Raw genomic sequence first — 17,739 nt, forward strand, 5'->3', positions numbered from 1 at the left:
GACTGGGTGATGCTGGGGTGGGTAAACTGTCTCTTGTATAGCGGGCAGGCCTGCTCCACGGACAAACAATCGCGCTCGGCAGCAGTACTCGACACCTAATTTACGATCTTGTCCGCCTATCAGCAAACGGAGCATGGGCCAGGTTTCACGCGGTCGGATCCAGGAAAAGAATAACCAACGAACGTCTAACGTCCGAGCCCGATAAATGAGGGGTCCTCGGAGGTGCCAATGAAGGAAGACTCGTCCGAGTCGGTCTTCTGCGTGTCTGCACGCATACACTCAATCCAAATCTCACACCTTTTCCCCGGGCACCCCCGTATCCTCTAAATAAAAGTTGCATAAATTATACCAACCAATGGATAAAGGGCATCACCGTCGTAGCAGCTAGCACTGATGAATCTTGAGGACGCGCGGACACCCCAACCATCAGTGAACACGAGGCTTGGAAGAGGCTGAGGAAAGGGAAGAGGAGCTGCGAAGAAACAGAAGAGAGATAGCACTGTGCAATAATACAATCGGCGCGCTGACCAATTTTGCGTGCACCTTGCAGCAGAAACAGCAAGTACTCATGTATGCAGTGGAGTAAGAGTTCAAAGCGCTGTACAAAGTGATAATCCCCGAATTGGTAGCGAATATCTCAACATATTGAGACATTTCCGAAAATTTCTGTCAAGACCCGCGGGTATCTGTGTCAACTTGGGTGCAACTACACCCAAGCACTCATCCGCTGAAGGCAGTATCAGTGATCAAGAATCATATACACTATCTGCTTCTGCCGCACCCGTGTCGCGCAACCAATCGAGCTGCGGCATCGGCAACAACCGCCCGTCAACCATGGGAGGTGAAAGGACACGAGCCGGCCGAGACCATAAAAAGACTTCTCGGAAAGACTGACATTCTACGCGACCATACTATATTATTGCCTGCATCCACGGCTTGATCAACTGAGGACCTCTGGATTAAATATACTCCAGCTGGAAACCTTACAGTAGTCAGTAACATGCTATCAGACTGCAGGAGTTCACACGCCAGCTCCATCATTAATTTATCTAAGATTGAGATCTCAGATTCGAACAGCTGCACGTGTGTGGTCAGATAGAGTATCTTATTAAAGCTACTCTCATTTCCCGCATATAATTTAATTATAAATACTACGACTGTGAAGACCAGCATCGCCTTCAAGCGAAAGTAGGTATTTACTACCGGCTTAAGAACTTACAGGGACAACACATCCCTGTCTGTAGACTCTAAGCCTCGCATTGTATATTAATACCATGGAAAATTAATGACACAGATAATAATCTTAGAATAGTCTGGAATACAATTTTAGCATATCCTCCATGACGGGGACTCCTGCTTCTTTTATCAAAAGTATGATAAAGCTCTGACTGTACTCCAATAGCACGGACTTATTTGCTGAGACAGTGAACAGTATAATATACTGTAGGAGGACCTGATTAGCTATCTAATTATTAAAGACCTAGAGAATATGAAATAGTAAAAGTGCCTTGGAGCTTTTAATTACATTTCAGACAGTAAGCGGCGTACTCACTACATTAGAGTGATGAAATATAAGCCTGGCTTTGAAAAGATAGAAAATAAATAATATGGCAGGATCTTAAGCTTGTAATATTTGATTTAGAAATGTTGCAAAGCATGCTGCTACAAGACATCATGGTCTTTATCTTAGACTGGTTACTAAATACGCATTTTGCAACACGAATCGTACATATTACAAGAGCCCGACTGCACGGCAGGCTTGAGTAGCAGAACTATTATATAACTTTCTAGATAAGCTGCTAGAAATATATACTTCCCATCAACCAGCCCCCGTCAACCGAAATCCTTCGAAAATCATTTATTTAATTTCGCAGCTAGCTCTGAGTATTTGTAGCTCATATGGTTAACATCTATCTTTATAAGAGCATGTTCAGTTACTTAATAATAGTTCAGATTATCTTCTCTAATATTAGTATTCTAATAAGATTATTCAAAGTTTCTTTCCCTCCTTGGATACTAATAGAATCCCATAACTGCTTGCCACTGAATATAATGATACGATCACTGGCTTCACAGTCCGTGATCTCAAGGTGGTCTAAACAAAGTTCATCCTGAATAGTCTTAAGTAATAATTTCCAGGACTCTAGAGTTAGAAGTTTAATTAATTCCAGATACACGTCGTGCAAAGTTATTTTATGGATAAGAAGTAGCCTAGCTAAATAATTTTCTATATTACTGACCATATTAATCTCCAAGACGCGGAGATTCTTGAGGCAAATACCTTCACTTAATGCCTTAAGATCCCCTGTTTGAATATAAAAATCAAATCCTAGATGTAACACTTCAAGCCCAGAAAACTGCATAATAAATTATACTAGATATCTTATCCAGGATAACGCACTTTCCCTCTCTGGTAGGCCAACTGTGATATGTAAAATTATAAGTATCAAAGTAATAGGACTCATAATAAGACAGAGATCCAGAAGCTGTAGTATTCCTGGGTCTACTAGAATTCTAGATAATCCTATATGAAATTCAAACCGCTGCAGTGGGACATAACCTGCAGTAACAGTAGTGAAGATAATATAAATAATATAAATAAAGAATTTCCAGCTTTCTGAACTATTTAATATAAAATTTAGTTTAATACTAGTTAATTTCTTAAGAGAATGAGTCCTCCAAGAGTAGTAATTAATATTATTCTTAATAAAAATTATCCTGCAGTTTGTTGCCTTGGAAAGGGCTTGTATAAGACATACAATATCATAATCTAATGCTGCCAGATGGTCCTGCTCAGCTAAATATTATTTATAACTGATTTTGTCCATTACAGCAGCTTCTTTATTCTGGGGATTAGCTAGGTGATGTACTGTAAGGTAATCAGGATAGATTACACGAATATATAATATATTATTATAAGCAGGGTGAGTAGCTATATTTTAAAGGATCTTAAGATTATATTAACTTAAAATATAGTATTATATCTTAAAAAATTTCATAATAAAATCCTGGAATAACCTTGCTCGGAGACTTCTGTTGGCAAGGCGAAAATTAAGAAAATAACTATTTTCTAATTTTCTTATAATCATGCCTATAATCTCTGTCAGAAGTTTATTTATATAACTGGATTATAGCAGGTGCTCACTATTATTAAGTATTATAATAATTTAATAGAAACTAGTCAACAGGCTGTTGTATGGTTGGGATAACAAGAGTTATGGAGGCAATACAGAGCAGGACTAGTTTTAGATACAGCTGGTTTTACTCCTAAGATAGATAGAACACAGATCACCACTTAGTTTTCCTTAGAAATAGCGGCTCATACACTGTTCATATAATCTGTTATAGAGGATCTAAGAACACCAAAGCCCTCTCTCAATAATGGATTCTTCAGTATATGAAGAGTTGCGTTGAGCTCAATATGATAGAAATTAGAACCTTCAAAGTGTACAGGGACTTTATGTTACAGTAATTTATGATCACATGACTCGGGATTTGGGGGGACAAATAGATGTACGGTTGTGGCGTTGAATACACGGCCTGCTGCCTGGGTGAATTGTTACCTGGATTCACGTGAGCGGCTAGTGTACAGTAGACCCCGCCAAATCGCGGGTTGGGTCTCGAACCCAACCCAAAAGATAAACAACGGTAGTACATACATCAATTACATTAAGATACCTCTTAAAAAGATCCAACATTTCACATGAATTTCCATAATATATGAGGTCTTGGTGTTAAAGTGAGAATAGACTGGATTCTAGTTTAACTTGACTTAACATTAAGGAGAGTTGTCTTTTACATGGGCGGGATAGCACATATATATGTCTGGTCCCATCCCTGCCATAAGGTTCAGCCACCATGATATTCATCACAGCCACCGTGATATTCAACAGAACCCATGGGCGGGTTGGGGAACCCCGAAACCCAGCCTGGGTAACCCGTGGGCGGGTTCAAAAAATGAGAACCCAACCCAACCCGCGTTTTGGCGAGGTCTACTATCCAGTTATGATGTGTGTCTTGCATAGATCTGACAGGCTACCAGAGGTAGCCTGATCAGGATATGCAGTGAGGCTAAACAAGGCAACACTACAGCTATAAATAGCTGTACTTACTCCCATCGATAGTGAAAATATGATCACACTTGTACCTCAGTTCAGGTTTCCAATTTAGGCGAGGGCTCAGCGTATGAATCATCATCATCATCATCATCATCATCATCACTGTATCACTGCGGATATGAACGGGCAACGACACGCCGATTTGGGAGGGAAGACTAGGGAGAAGGTCGTTTGAAGAGAGAAATCCGGATATCAAACACTCGTCATTGAAGGAGATTGGCGTTGAATGCTCGGTTTTGTGGCACGGCGTTGGTGCGCGTGCTTCATAAAGGCAGGTTGACAGCGACGTCATTAGCCTCTTCCTATTAGCTTGTGCTCTATAGCTAATGAGACAGACGGCTCTGACGTAGCTGAAACTCTGTCAGAAAGTAATGGGTCAGCAAATGAAAGAATGTACGGCCTTATACAGTGGAAGTCACCTTATCGGGTAGGCGAATGGCCAGACACTTATGCATCACCTGCATGCCCTCGGCAAACACACAGTGTTTAGAAGAGACGGGCAGATAAGACTGAGAGGGTCCATCGATCATGAGTGATCGACGGCGCCTAATAGCTTAAACAACCAGGAAAGGGACAGCCTCCTGAATTAATAAAAAAAATATAAACAGTTCCCGGTAGACTCCTGAACCATTGCCACTATCAACAACACGCCAACCCCTAATGAACACGTGTCCAACCAAGTTGATGGGCAAGTTTATAATTGATGTATTCACCAATGCGAGAAGACCCGTCCGAGTACACTGGCTCCACCTTCAATTTTTCCATGTCCTGAATAACTCGATCGATATGTTCACCTGCTGCACTAAGATGAAGAATGCGTGCGATAGCACGATGTATTTCCAAAAGCTGACGAAGAGGCGGCTCGATGTTTCGGTCGGGAGTGATGAAGAGCTCGCGGGTAACAGGGAGATTGTAGGCTCGCCAGATGCGTTTAGTCTTCACGAAGTCAATCCTGTATGTGTGCTCTTGGTTCTGGACCGGTTCAAATGCAACTTCAAAATTACCAAACAAGCGGTGAAGATCATGAGTCAAAGTGAGTGCGTTGATTGGTCGGTCAATATCAGTTCCCTCGATCAAGTGGAAAGCTGTAGGGTTGAACATTTTGAGGATTTTGTGGGCGATATGCTTTCGCTCGGTCTAGAAAAAGATATGTCAGCAAAAGATCATATGTATAATTAGTAGTTGACACGCACCCCAATTTCCGATAGATGTGACGCTTAGACAGACTTGTGTTGACCTTATGGACTCTCCCCATCTATTAAGCTCCATAAGTATCAAGGACTATCTTATCCAACTGCCACATTCCCTGTTGATTCTAGATGGGTTTCATGGGTTTTTTGGGTCCGACTGGGTTTTGGATACCCGCCCATACCCATTCGTACGGCGACGAGGTCTGACGCGCCACTAATTCGATATATCCAGAATCCATAGTGAGGAAAAAGAAAAGAAAAAACCAAAGGCACGAGACAAGAACCAGCTCATCATACTCTAATACTGAAAATCTTTTTCTAAGCTATCCATATTCATTGAGATGGAACAGCAAAAACCGCCAGCCATTTATCATGACCTCATCCAGTTCTACTTCAGCGAGGCTTATATCCTTTCTATTTAACTCTCTGATACTAATTAAGGCGCCCTTAGATTCTATTCCTTTATCTAATTTTCCCTCCTTAATATATTATAACTCTATTATTCGAGCTTATCGATACCCTCAAGACCTTGGACATAGACTGACCTGGACCGAAGCCCTTTCTTAGTCCAAGACAGAGCCATATTTTCTCTCCGGGTGATCCTCCGACTAGCCTTAAGTACATCAGTCCTGACCAGAAAAAGAAATGGATTCTATACGACGCGGATTATGAGAGCAATTTTTTCTCATGGTAGTTGCAGACCGAGTACGGGAGACAGCTGAACAGAAATAGCAGATCTAAGATCAGGTAGTTAATTAAAACACACTTCGCTGATATTTAGAATTACTTTAATCAGATAGCGGAGATACATACAGGTCGTCCAAAGATTATCTGCAAGTCCTGTCTGACCTTACTGGATCATCCGTATCACAAGTCCCACGGCACAAGCGCTATAGGAAGACACCAGAAATCAAATAGCTGCTGAAAAGAGAAAAAACAGATAACCCAGCAGATATTTATTAAAAACTCCATCTAACAGCCTGCAGCAACTACAATAAGTAGGGTTCAGTTTACAAAGAATCAACTGGAAGAGCAGCTTTTAATAACCATAACAAGCCTGCGGCTCCCTTTCCAGGTGGTAGAGAATAGTATATTCTAATAACTATTATATCTGATCCACTCTGGTACTGATTGATTAGAGCTCCTGTCTGCGAAAACGCTTCGTCGCCGCTTGCATGATGCTGTGGCTGAACAACATACCTCCCCACTGAACGATTTACTTGAGGGCGCTAAAGTATCACTCGCTTTAGATTGTTGGACCAGCCCGTTTCAGCAGGCATTTATGGCAATTACAGCCTACTTATCGACAGTGATTGGAATTATCGAGAACTTCTTCTTGGCTTTGAGCCATTACACGGTCCCCATTCAGGGAGCACTGCACATGACCTGTAAAACGTCACGTGATGCTAGAATGCAGCCTTGCCTAGTAGGGAGTAGGTGCTCCAACAAGATGGGTACCCGTCCCGACACATCAAAGGACCGGAAATGAGGTCAGGCTTACCGCAACGTTCCACCACCTCAACTTCTTTTCTCTCTTAAGAGGGCTACTACTGGGAACCAGGCTGCATACATTCCACTTGGTCCGCCAGGCAGGATATCCGAGCTAAGGAGAGACGGGGAGAGGGATATCCGGACGTCTGGATTGCCGACGAACTGTTGGATCCCATGCACTCGGGGTGATATTAGTACACGAAAGAGATGGTCGGTAATTTTACTCTTATGATAGCTACCTGGTAGTCATAGTGACGTCGTAGTAGTAGTCAGCAGTTCTCTGTTGTAACTAGTGGTTGGTGGTATGATACCGAAGCCGTCAAGTACAGCCGTGTATCCACCTCGTATTATACGGACGTATTACGACAAGCTATTACTATATATCACACCCCCGGAAATTTCGCGTAATCCAGTCAGCCCCCCGAATATTCGTCTTATCCGGACAACCGCCCGCAAGCTGACCCCCAAAGAATGCCACATATTTGGGGATACCTTGAGCCCACGAAATCTTGGCACTTATTGGCTGGTTCCGTCGGTTGAGGAAAATTGACTGCATTATTATCCTATTACAATACTAAAATTTATGCAACTAGGCGTTGTGCAGCTTATTCATCAAGAGACAAACTTTAACTAACAGTTTTTGAACTATTAATAGGGTGGTACCTAGCTCCGTAAGACCAAACAAGGTAAAAAAAAAAAAAAAAGAAAAAATATTAAAGATTATCTGAATATTTTTAACACAGTTTCTGTTCAATGTAGCTCCTGCTACTGTAGAAAGATATATTTCTGTACTATTTCTGCTTTGCCCCCCTTTTATAAGATAGATTAGTCTTTCCTTTATGTATTTTCTTCTGCAGTATCTGAAAAAATATATAAAGATCTATCTTTCCTTGCTGGTGTACTAGCTCCATCTCTTCCACAGTCTTCAGAAGAGGAGTTCCCGTGGTGTGCTTTCTACAGATTTTATTAATAATTACTTTCCTACAGCAGAATTTGACCCGCTCGCGCTGTAAAGGATGCCAGGCGGCGCTATATGTATCTTTTAGGCTTTGAATAGAAGGCTTACCTCCCAGTCCAGATGTCTATTTCCTCCAGAGCTCCGGTACGGTGTGTACTGTCCGGAAAGACATATAGTAAGGGATCTCTTCTGCATGGTTTGGTGTGGATACGGACTTAAATGTCTCCTGCATAATTACTGCACTGCTACCATCAGCGGCGGCCGCAGTGACAGCAGAAGGGGCAGAAGGAGCAGATATAGATTCAGGAATAAGTTGTGGACTCTGGACAGCAGATATAAATGACTTGATTATGTCCGGGTCTACTGCTTGCAGGGTAAAGGCAACCTGATTATCTATAATATTATAAAGATAATTATTAATCTCTTGAAACTGAAGATATGTTTTACTGCCTTATTTCTTGATAGCGTGGCCCAGCTCTTGCTGGAGATCCTGTTAGACATGGTTCAGGTGCTTAACTAGGGCTGGGAGGGCCTGCTAGAGTTAGACTTCTTCAGGCTCTTCTATATCTTATATAGATTACTTGACCTCCGTAGCAAACGCCTCGTAATTGTCTCACAAAAAAATGGGGTTGCTTTAAATAGGATGCAATGGAAACTGCTTATAAAAGATAATAGAATCTTGTAGAAGAATTATACAGAGCTGGATAATAAGTTATAAGAATCCCTGGGCTGCTATATCTTGTTGATTATTCTTATTTATCTTTTCTATTTTATTATTACTTGTCTTCTTATTCTGCCGACTGGCGTCTCTATAAGATTTAAACTAGTCCAGCTATTCATTAACCCATGGCCATAGAGCATGAGTGAGAGACTTAGAAGATTAAATTTATACTTAGAATAAATAATAATTCTCTCTGATAGAAGGCTCGAAGCCCGCTATTGTCTGTATGAACTTTTGCGGAAGGTGAGTGAGATAGTAATTTCTTAGAATATTATTATTCCAGTGCCCAGCGCGGTAAATTTGGTTTTTTAATATTCTATTTAGTTCTGTCTATCTAGCTTTTTCGGATTGGCTGATATAGGTCTTTTTTACCAAGTTGAGGCCAACCTGGGCAAATACACGGTTGATCTAGTAAAGCTGGGTGTTATATAAAAGTGGTTTTTCTGCTGATTCTCCCTTAAGTAAATATAAGTTATACCACTGGGACCGCTGGCAAAACTGAGGCACGGGCTTGTATCTAATATTCTATTAGAAAAAAAGATAGAATACTGTGTGGGCCATTGTACAGACCATTGGGTTATGATGTTGTATTACTGAGTTATATTCTAGGCGGCCTATTGTATTTGTTTTACCATTATCTATAATCATAATTATTGGAAAACAAGGCGTGGGCCCTTTATTTTTTAAAGAAATGGTAAAAAGATCTGCGAACTGCAAGCTCCGGCGTGACTGGCCCCGTGTAATCATATGGTGCGAGAAAAGGAAGTCCACGACTGTATGTAGGTGGGATTCAATGCTCTGCGGCTTTCTGCTGCGGCTTCCTGCGCTGGGAGTTTTCGGGTAGATTTTGCGCCCAGCTGTTCCAGCAGTATTGAACAAAAGTCTTTATCCTTTTTTTATCATAGCCATCCAACAAAGTGCCTGCTGCCCAATCAAGATATTAATCCCGTTTTTATATATACTTATAGTGTGTATGGTCATCTAAGAGCGCGGTGACTGTCTCGCTGTGAAGGTTTAGATTTAGGTTAATTCCGCTGCTTTTCTGATATGATTAAAGATCTATAATTGCAGATATGTAGCTCTGTATAGAACTCTTTCTAAGAGTATGGATGATCGGCTCCCCTTCTTCAGTTGTACGGTACTTCTTATACTAACAGAATCAGACTTCACGGCTGAGGACTTTCTCTTTAAGAAACCAGACAAGCTTATGTTCCGTTACCAGTTCGCCGTCGGGAAAGCTGATTTGTTTGACCTAATTTATCTATTCTTTCTGCTTTGGATTGTACGCCTTTGACGTATTCTCAGGCTGGTTGATTTGAGATAGATTCAAGGTGTCTTCGCTATACGAAGCTAGCTGCCTAGCTATAGCCACATGACGCTCTGTTACAGCGGCCATGTCCGAGGACGTAGAGCTGCTGGCATCAAGGAGCCCATCCTATGAGGGGAATAAAGAAGGACACGGCCGTTTCTGAGATATAAATAATCTAGTGAAAGGAGGTTGATGAAGAGGACTTAACTTTCAGGTCTATTTAATATTGTAGAGGTCTCACCCGGAGGATTCTACTATAATAATCTGACAACAGTATTATAATACGTGGAAACACAAGCATAAATCGACGCGTGCAATAATGTTGAAGCGGTATGTGTAAATTGCTGTAGGTGGGTAAGTATGCGGAATGCTCGCGCCCCCCGCTGTATTTCAGCATATTCGGGAGATGGGTGGTTACGCCATAGTAACCTACGTAATCACCCGCCGCGCCGGACCCCCATATATCGCCTATATATCGGACTCACTTCCCCCCTCGCTTATCTGGACCTATACATACGAGCACCATCCTTGGGCCCCCGGGATAGCTTCGAGGCTCCGGGTCAGATAGCGCTTGGCGATCCGAATGCCGCATTTCCCCTCTTGCCGCCTCCCTGTCGTCTCCTGGTTTCGAGTCTCTACAGGTCATACAGTGCCTGACGAACAACAGAACGGAATAAGTCAAATGACTTGCCTCGGACACTGTTGACGATGTTCCGCAACAGGTATGGTTGACATACCGGATGCCGACGATTCGCCGGCCATTTTCATACTGATCGGGATGTCACCCTTGCAGAAAGAATTCCCAGAAGCCAGACGACCTCCTCATCCAGAAATTTCGAAAGACCTTCTCAGATATTGTTTTCCCAGTCGTCCACCGCAATGCCACGCGCTTCGGTCAGACGCCCATTGGACCTATCACTCTGACTAGGTAAAAATGCCTTTCTGCAGATGATAACCTGCTGCTACTTGTTGTCCGTTTCCCATTCTTATTCATCAGAGACAATAGCCTGAAAAACTACGATCTGGGCGACAGCTAACATGATATTACTGCGCCAGGCGGGAAATGAATAATGATACGAAGCTCAGTGATTCTACGCCCCGCACAACAGAAGACATGCGGTTTCCAGCTCCCTATACCGATCCGAACGCTGTCTCTTATGTAATCCCGCTACAACCACATAGGAGCTCCACGCCCAATTCAGGTAGACTGGGTGCCGTGTACCATAGTCAAGCGGGGGAATTGCATTTTCCTGTGATGGGTCTGAGTATGATTACTCCGCTCTCTCTCCCGCAGCAGGTTTCTGCAGCTCCTGTTAACCCCGAAACTGCAGCCTCAGATCTTGATAACTTTGACCAGTAATATATTCTCCCACACTTCCATTGTCCCCAGCTGTTTGCTCAGCAGCCAACCTTTGCACCCACGGCTTTCGTTCAGAGTGATGCAGGTTACGATACCATGGATGAGTCTGTTGAAGAACACTCTCTAAATAATATGGATGTGCAGAGTAACACGCCTTCTCACAATCTTGTATCATCAATTCAAGACGATCAAGCGAGCATTATGAACCCAGGTGAAACGTGAGTTATTAGAGTCTATCTCATTGCGTCTGTTTAATAGTGCTTAACTGTTCTGGATACTGCAGTCTTTGCTATCGCATCACTTTGTGCGTACCTACAGCAATGATCAATGACCAAGCCGAGATCCCAGTTACTTATCTTAACAAAGGCCAGGTGTACTCGGTGTCTGTGATTGATTGTATACCGCCCTCCATGACTATGCGATCGATCAAATATCGAATCTATATCCGTGTGTCATTCCAAGAAGAAGAGCAGAGGGCAAAGCCAGTTATTTGTTGGTGACTATGGAAAGAAGGTCGAGGTTCCGATGAAGTGTATTGATGAGGCGGCAAGCTCCAAGCAGTGGAGTATGTTGATCCTATACAGGGAGGTATCAAAGAGACAAAGAACCGGCAGGTCTAGCTCGAGAGCTTAGTATTTGATGGATTCTGCATTACATGGACTTGTAACCTGTTAACTGGGGCCTCAGAATATTTGATACCTGTCCGGTTTAACTTCTTATCAACAGATTTCAGTCTGTTGAAGGGTGTTGAAGGTATCCCAGTCAGATTGTGTGCGAAGACAGAAATGCTATCTCCGGATTATGCAAGCTCAACCCCGGGCAGGGAGGCAGAGGTATACTACTGCAAGGTCAAGCTTTTCCATGACCATGGGGCTGAGCGGAAGCTCTCCTGTGATGTCGCTCATGTTAAGAAGATAATCGAAAAGCTTTGACAACAGATCGCCCAAGCTGAGATGGGCTCCGGTAACTGCGGCAAGCGTAAGTATAGCAATGGCTTGGTTGTACTCAAGGGCGCTGATCCCCGCCCAGCCAAAATTACCAAGTATAAACGGGTACGGCCCATGGGCTTGCAGGACGGCCCTGGCAAAATGCGTTTGGAAGGTGATCTCCATGCGAAGCTTGCCTTAATGCAAGGTATGTTTATATTAATGCGGCTGGTAAGCGTCCTAGGATTGCGGGGTGAAGAGTAAGATGACCCGGAGTTGTACCCTGTCATGCTGCCCGAGTCGTGTGTTTTTGTTGAACAAGAGAACAGTCGCGGGTCTTGGCTCAGTATTAATGGTTTGTCTTTGCACGCTGTTTTACCTACCAGCAGTAGCATCTCCGTGAGCGCGCTATTCCTTCCTACTAATCTGCAGTCGAATATGTTCTATTGCTCAGGGTATCATTGATTATTGACCACCTCCCGAGGAAATTCACTACCATGCTCTGAAGTCCTGGGCGACATGGTCACGCTAAAGTATCCTGTCAAAGTACCGAAGTTCACTTTAACCGTCGGTAACGCCAACATGGGATACATAGAGGCAGTAGACATTGACCCAAATTATCATCCACCGGCGGAGCGACCAGTAATCTCAAGTTAAGTTACTGATTCAGTAACACCAAAGACAGGCGAACTGACATCATCCTAGTCGCTTATTTCTACGTACGATTTCCTTGTAACGATCGGCTTTCGGATGACTATTACCGGGCCGTCTATCTGACTGAGCGGACAGTTCGCGATCTGATCGAGAAGATTACCATAAAACAGCGCATTGATCCGCAGCGTGTAGTGCGTGTCCTCCATGTCAAGCAAAATGGCCTCGAAATAATGGTGGATGATGATGTGCGCGAGCTTCCTGACGGCCAGGACATGATTGTTGAAATGTCCGAGGTATCGTCATTCAAGAACGCCGCAGTTACGGGGCCAGGAAATCCTAGTTCAGCCCTCGAGCTCAAATTAAGCTACTAATCCTGCCACCGCATATTACAACGCTCTTTGTTTTCCTTTATCGCTCATAAGTCTTCGTTCCGATTGAGCCTTGCTTGACCAGAAACAGAAGTGAACTTTCCCTTTCGCAGTTGGCTTTCAATCTATGGGCGCCTGGTGCGTTGCGTGAGATACGCTTGGTCGCATACATTGCTCAAGCGGCATGCCTTATTTTGGGGATTTGCTTGCGTCAATCGGGGGCATTCCTTTGGGTACGGAATAATAGGAGTTCTCGGGAAATGACAACTTGTCGCCATATACGCGCTTTGTTGCCTTGCCCCCTTCTTTATAGTCATATCTTGGACGATATCCTAAATGTTTTGTCGGCAGCGTGGTCTGCGTTGTAGGGGTTACACGACCCCAACAATGTTCTTGGTTTTATGATATTATGTGGTTTGCATTTCCGAGGATCTGGCTGAGCTACGACGAACAGAAACTAGATATGCTGTCGATTCCTGTCGTAATTACTTCTGTCCTGCAGTTGTATCTTTCATAGTGGAAGGTCTCAGACAATCTCCCCTCTGGGATCGCTGATTGTTTCCGTTTTCGGATTTGCTGTGTCGGCTACCTACTCTTATGATCCAAGCACTACACCTTTCCGCAAGCGCTCTCAGCATTTGCGCAGCCCAGATTGCCCTTAGCTTGTTATGTGCGCCATTTTGGGTCTTGCGTGTTAACCCGCTTATACTTTGAACCCGATAAAAACGGAGGGGTTGAAGCTGCCATTCGCGTCACATCAAAATCACTAATTGGATACGCGAAGAACCCGCGCAAATAGGGAGGTTACAATATCCGGAACCGGCTTTCTGCTATATGATCTACCCTCAAGATAACAAGGATAATTGGAGCTCGCGGCGTCCTAGACAGTAATCTTTGTGGACCATCGAGCACCTCTTATTGCAACAACGTTCAGAGTAGGGAGGGTCAATGTCAAAACGCGTTGACCCCAAGCCCAGGCGACGAAAATCGATCCTACAGCGATTACATCATAATGGACAGTAGATACGTAGATAGATCAACTAGATAAGTGCCGCGTGCCTTTTCCTACAAGGGTCGCTAAGCTAGCGCCGTCATTTGCAGCAAACTTGTGCGCCTGACAGAAGACAGTCCAGGCCACGCAAAATTCGTCGACATAGGTCGAACTCTATGAGCTCTCGCCCACATCCAGCTGATGCGTACCTTTTGGCTCAAGTGTGTTTAGTCGTTACTACTGCGAAATTCTGAGATGAGGAGTCACAATATCAAAGTAGGTAGTCGACGGCTGTTCGACTCGCATAATAGCTAAACAATAGCTCCAATCCTCATTTTTCACTTTCCGTTCTATGGCACGTCAAGCGAAGGAAGCCCTCCCGGAATCCAAAAGTCCGCCGGCAAGACAACCCGATACGGTTTGAGGGCCCTCTACACCCTTCATCCGACTTACAGCATTTACGGTATGGACTCAATCAGCTTGTTTTGCCAGCAAGCCCTGATTCATCTCCTCTTGCTGGTCACCTCATACGTATGTCGACCTGGTGTTGCACGGTAGAAAATGACCGGGTAAATCATTGTAGCCGCGGCAGATAAATAACTTTCGATCATATGGTCCCACTAAAGTATGCTCTCTGAGGCCGGAACTGGTGCAACCGATCAGGCGAAGCGATGACTGCAAATGGCGACCACAATCAAATATGAATGCGGTGGAATAAGGGGGTCACGGTTGAATGAGGACTAAAACATCGACGGATCCATTTGGTCTCGGTCCACTATAGCCTCCCGAGGAGCTCATTGTGACTCCCAGAACACACAGAGTGCGGGTTGGGGGTTTGAGCGTCCTGTATAAGTTAGGTAGAGCGACGTTCCGCATTTGTCTTTCGTTGCTGCGATGTTCCATGGGGAAAGAAAAAACATTCTACAAGGGAATAAGGTAGGAGCGGTGGGTGAACTCAAAAACAAAATACTCCAGGGTAAATTAGATGTCAGCTACGCTCAGCTATGCATGTGGCGATAGTAAGCGAGCATGGCCCTTTCCAACCGCAGTCCCTGTCCCCAAAGCTGCTATTACGTATCTTCAGATACCCATGTTGCGTCACGGATCTGGACTTTCCGGTGCTATTTCATGCGCTTACTGTGGCAACAAAACATCGGGCGCTCTGGTCTGTCCAGGCTCGTATCGCCTTGCCGCTTCGCCCAGTACAGAACGGGCAGTCAAGCGATCCATTGTAAGTTATCCAAGGCCAGCACCCAACACCTGAGATCAGCCTCCGTCAACTGAAACTGATCCCGCTGAGGATTGTTTGGAGAGTGCCGCCTTTCCTCCTGGTCGTTACTAAAATGACTTCTGAAAGCTTCTGGTTTGGCTCACGCTGCCCAAAATGCCCCTCCATTGCACGGCACATTAACAGCAGACATGTAGTACGCCGCGCAAAACCAGAGCGTCTAGATGTTAGACTAGGCTGGTTGCAAAATGGCAGGCTGCCTAAGGGCCCAGGTAGTATAATGGGGAGGAGGTGGAGCAAAGAACCGGGAAGGGAGAGAGAGTTTGCCAGCCGTCTCGATGTCCGAATAGCGAATGATGACATCACCGACACGTCGACGCAAATATATAGAGAACGCTGCGATCGCTTGAACACTGTTGGTCACGCAATGAGAGCGTGTCGTCAATATGCCTGATCAAAACCTACAGACCACCAAATCCCAAGCCGAGCGCCGTCATTCGCGGCTCCCCCCAGAACTGCAGCGCCTTGTGGACGAGGAAGAAGACTACCTGTCTGCATGCGGGGACTTTGAGAATTCTTGGACGTCCACGTACGTTTTCGCCCAGAAATTCCTTGCTAATGGCTCTTTTAACTAACCTTTCTGAAGACGCCCCAAGGAAGAAGCCGCAAAGGCCGCTAGCAACGGACCTAGCAGTGTGGATGCAGGACGGCAGCAACAGAATGACGGAACCATGCAAAATATGCTCTTAAGCTTCCGAGAAACAGAAGAAGAATAGGTACCTTCGTATGAGCGGGGTCCGGGCATACGCTAGGCATTTCCTCTTTCGTATTTCTCACTGTTTGTTCGTACGGCTCCCCTCGACCGTATATTCAACTAGGTTCTCGACCAACTAACACTGCCGGAGTACCTATGGTAGTCTTCTATCATCCATGATAACACTTTAAATCTACAAGGGCCGAGTGCCTTGCTTCGGATCCTGTTAGAATTGTCACGAAACAAAGCAGGTCAACATTCCGCGCAAACTGTGCCTACCTCTACACCCCAGCGAGGTGTCAGAAAACGATCAGTTGGAATTCAAAATCTGGAATCTTTCCTAAGAGGAAGAAATAGGAAAGAAAGTCAAGCTGAAAGTCCGAAGAGCGCTTTATTGTCAATGGAGGTTTCATTTATGCGGGCATGCTTAGACTGACCTCTTCTTGGCTTAGTCTGTGTAGGTCCACTGCTGTGCAAAAGGCATGCCCCTAGATATACTCGTAAAACGTTTCACGAATGTAATGCCAAGATCACTGAAGCGCTCAAGCGAGCTTGCTTTCGGTGTGTCTCCTCTGTTGTAATTCAAAGGAAGCTTGAATATTATTATTATTCAGAGGGAAACATGAGGCTATATATACAACGAGAAGATCAACTTGATTGGAAATCAAGTTGATTCTTCGTATACATACTTCGGGATTAATTCCGATGGTTCGGCTTGGTTCCTGATCTGCACCAGCCTCATATTACAACAGAGATTAAAATTCTGTATGCTGTACTTTTACCAGCTGCTGTCCTCGATGGAATGGAGCAAGGAAGAATCGAGGAAGAAGCTCACACGTACTATCCATATATGTGTGTGTGTGTGTGTGTGTATTCATACTCTGACCCCTCGCAATTTAAAGCGATATGCAGGATCTCTTTATATACATTGAACCACTACTTTCCTGACGAATTTGGAGCCTCGCCGAGGCCTATGTTGGCCTAGTCGCCTAGTGTTTTGTTCTGCGGCCCTCGTGGCGCGCGATTTCGAAACCTCTGGGACGCTTCTGCAAAGTCCAGTACAGCCCCGAGGGTGCCGTGGTCTTGTTCAGCGTCTTGTGCCTTACATTCCTTACCTTGTTGCCCTCCTAGCATGTTTGAGATGCTGTTAAACGCAGCTCCAATCTTCCTCCGCAGTTGTTGTCGCAGGTATCTGAGTTCCGGGCAGTCCACCAGTACGTGGACTACCGTCTCACGAGCTCCACAGACACATCTGTCATCGTCCTGGAACCCATGTTGTTTCTGGTACGTTGCCAGCCAAGAATGACCCGTCCAAAGTTGTGTGAGTAGATATGCTCGATTCCGTGGGAGCGATCCGTACAGTCTTCGGGTACGGATTGCTGGCAGGGTTTTGTCGATCTGGCGGAGACGACCCCCCTTTGTAGATCTGGCCCACTCTTCCTTCCACTCGTTTAGAATTCTCTTCCGGATGAAGCCCTTTTCACGCGAGAGAAGGGGCTGGAAGGGGTGCATTTTCCTCGGGCCTACCGCTTCCTTTGCCAGCCGGTCGGCCTCGTCGTTTCCGGGATCGTTGCAATGCCCTGGGACCCATTGGAGGCGAATTGGGATTCCTCGCGCTTTCATTTCGGAGGCTGCCTGCAGTATGGCTCGGATGATTCGCTGGCCGGACCT

The 17,739-nt window shown here is 44.7% G+C and overlaps 5 protein-coding genes across 5 annotated transcripts; 4 read left to right on the forward strand and 1 right to left on the reverse strand.

Annotated features, from left to right (window-relative positions):
* Positions 1 to 355: 355 nt before the first annotated feature.
* BO88DRAFT_427264 (uncharacterized protein) lies at positions 356 to 1,312 on the forward strand (the record flags this gene model as incomplete). The annotated part of the gene is made up of 8 exons (XM_025708987.1): positions 356 to 377; positions 468 to 570; positions 609 to 625; positions 651 to 841; positions 950 to 1,090; positions 1,166 to 1,188; positions 1,213 to 1,261; positions 1,295 to 1,312. 8 exons carry the CDS (start codon positions 356 to 358, stop codon positions 1,310 to 1,312), a joined length of 564 nt encoding a protein of 187 aa, XP_025560890.1.
* A 637-nt stretch (positions 1,313 to 1,949) lies between these two features.
* On the reverse strand, positions 1,950 to 3,089 carry BO88DRAFT_427282 (uncharacterized protein; the record flags this gene model as incomplete). Its single annotated transcript, XM_025708991.1, has 4 exons — positions 1,950 to 2,341; positions 2,402 to 2,789; positions 2,832 to 2,932; positions 3,032 to 3,089. The coding sequence occupies 4 exons, from the start codon at positions 3,087 to 3,089 to the stop codon at positions 1,950 to 1,952; spliced, it is 939 nt and encodes a 312-aa protein (XP_025560891.1).
* A 3,251-nt stretch (positions 3,090 to 6,340) lies between these two features.
* On the forward strand, positions 6,341 to 7,070 carry BO88DRAFT_392086 (uncharacterized protein). Its single transcript, XM_025705041.1, has one exon. It carries the CDS (start codon positions 6,591 to 6,593, stop codon positions 6,795 to 6,797), a length of 207 nt encoding a protein of 68 aa, XP_025560892.1. The 5' UTR covers positions 6,341 to 6,590; the 3' UTR covers positions 6,798 to 7,070.
* A 3,425-nt stretch (positions 7,071 to 10,495) lies between these two features.
* BO88DRAFT_417018 (uncharacterized protein) lies at positions 10,496 to 13,098 on the forward strand (the record flags this gene model as incomplete). The annotated part of the gene is made up of 9 exons (XM_025708288.1): positions 10,496 to 10,509; positions 10,581 to 10,715; positions 10,844 to 11,084; positions 11,178 to 11,365; positions 11,431 to 11,594; positions 11,874 to 12,052; positions 12,086 to 12,281; positions 12,582 to 12,725; positions 12,779 to 13,098. The coding sequence occupies 9 exons, from the start codon at positions 10,496 to 10,498 to the stop codon at positions 13,096 to 13,098; spliced, it is 1,581 nt and encodes a 526-aa protein (XP_025560893.1).
* A 2,552-nt stretch (positions 13,099 to 15,650) lies between these two features.
* On the forward strand, positions 15,651 to 16,334 carry BO88DRAFT_406346 (uncharacterized protein). The gene is made up of 2 exons (XM_025707129.1): positions 15,651 to 15,903; positions 15,961 to 16,334. Exons 1-2 carry the CDS (start codon positions 15,761 to 15,763, stop codon positions 16,088 to 16,090), a joined length of 273 nt encoding a protein of 90 aa, XP_025560894.1. The 5' UTR covers positions 15,651 to 15,760; the 3' UTR covers positions 16,091 to 16,334.
* Positions 16,335 to 17,739: the final 1,405 nt, after the last annotated feature.

Source organism: Aspergillus vadensis (genome assembly GCF_003184925.1).
Source record: "Aspergillus vadensis CBS 113365 unplaced genomic scaffold BO88scaffold_18, whole genome shotgun sequence".
Taxonomy (NCBI): domain Eukaryota; kingdom Fungi; phylum Ascomycota; class Eurotiomycetes; order Eurotiales; family Aspergillaceae; genus Aspergillus; species Aspergillus vadensis.

Bases quoted from the DNA above. Each gene is read 5' to 3' on its own strand.
- BO88DRAFT_392086 (XM_025705041.1), top strand. From the start codon at position 6,591: ATGGCAATTACAGCCTACTTATCGACAGTGATTGGAATTATCGAGAAC.
- BO88DRAFT_406346 (XM_025707129.1), top strand. From the start codon at position 15,761: ATGCCTGATCAAAACCTACAGACCACCAAATCCCAAGCCGAGCGCCGT. The intron at 15,904-15,960 runs GTACGTTTTCGC...ACCTTTCTGAAG, and splicing joins GAGAATTCTTGGACGTCCAC to ACGCCCCAAGGAAGAAGCCG.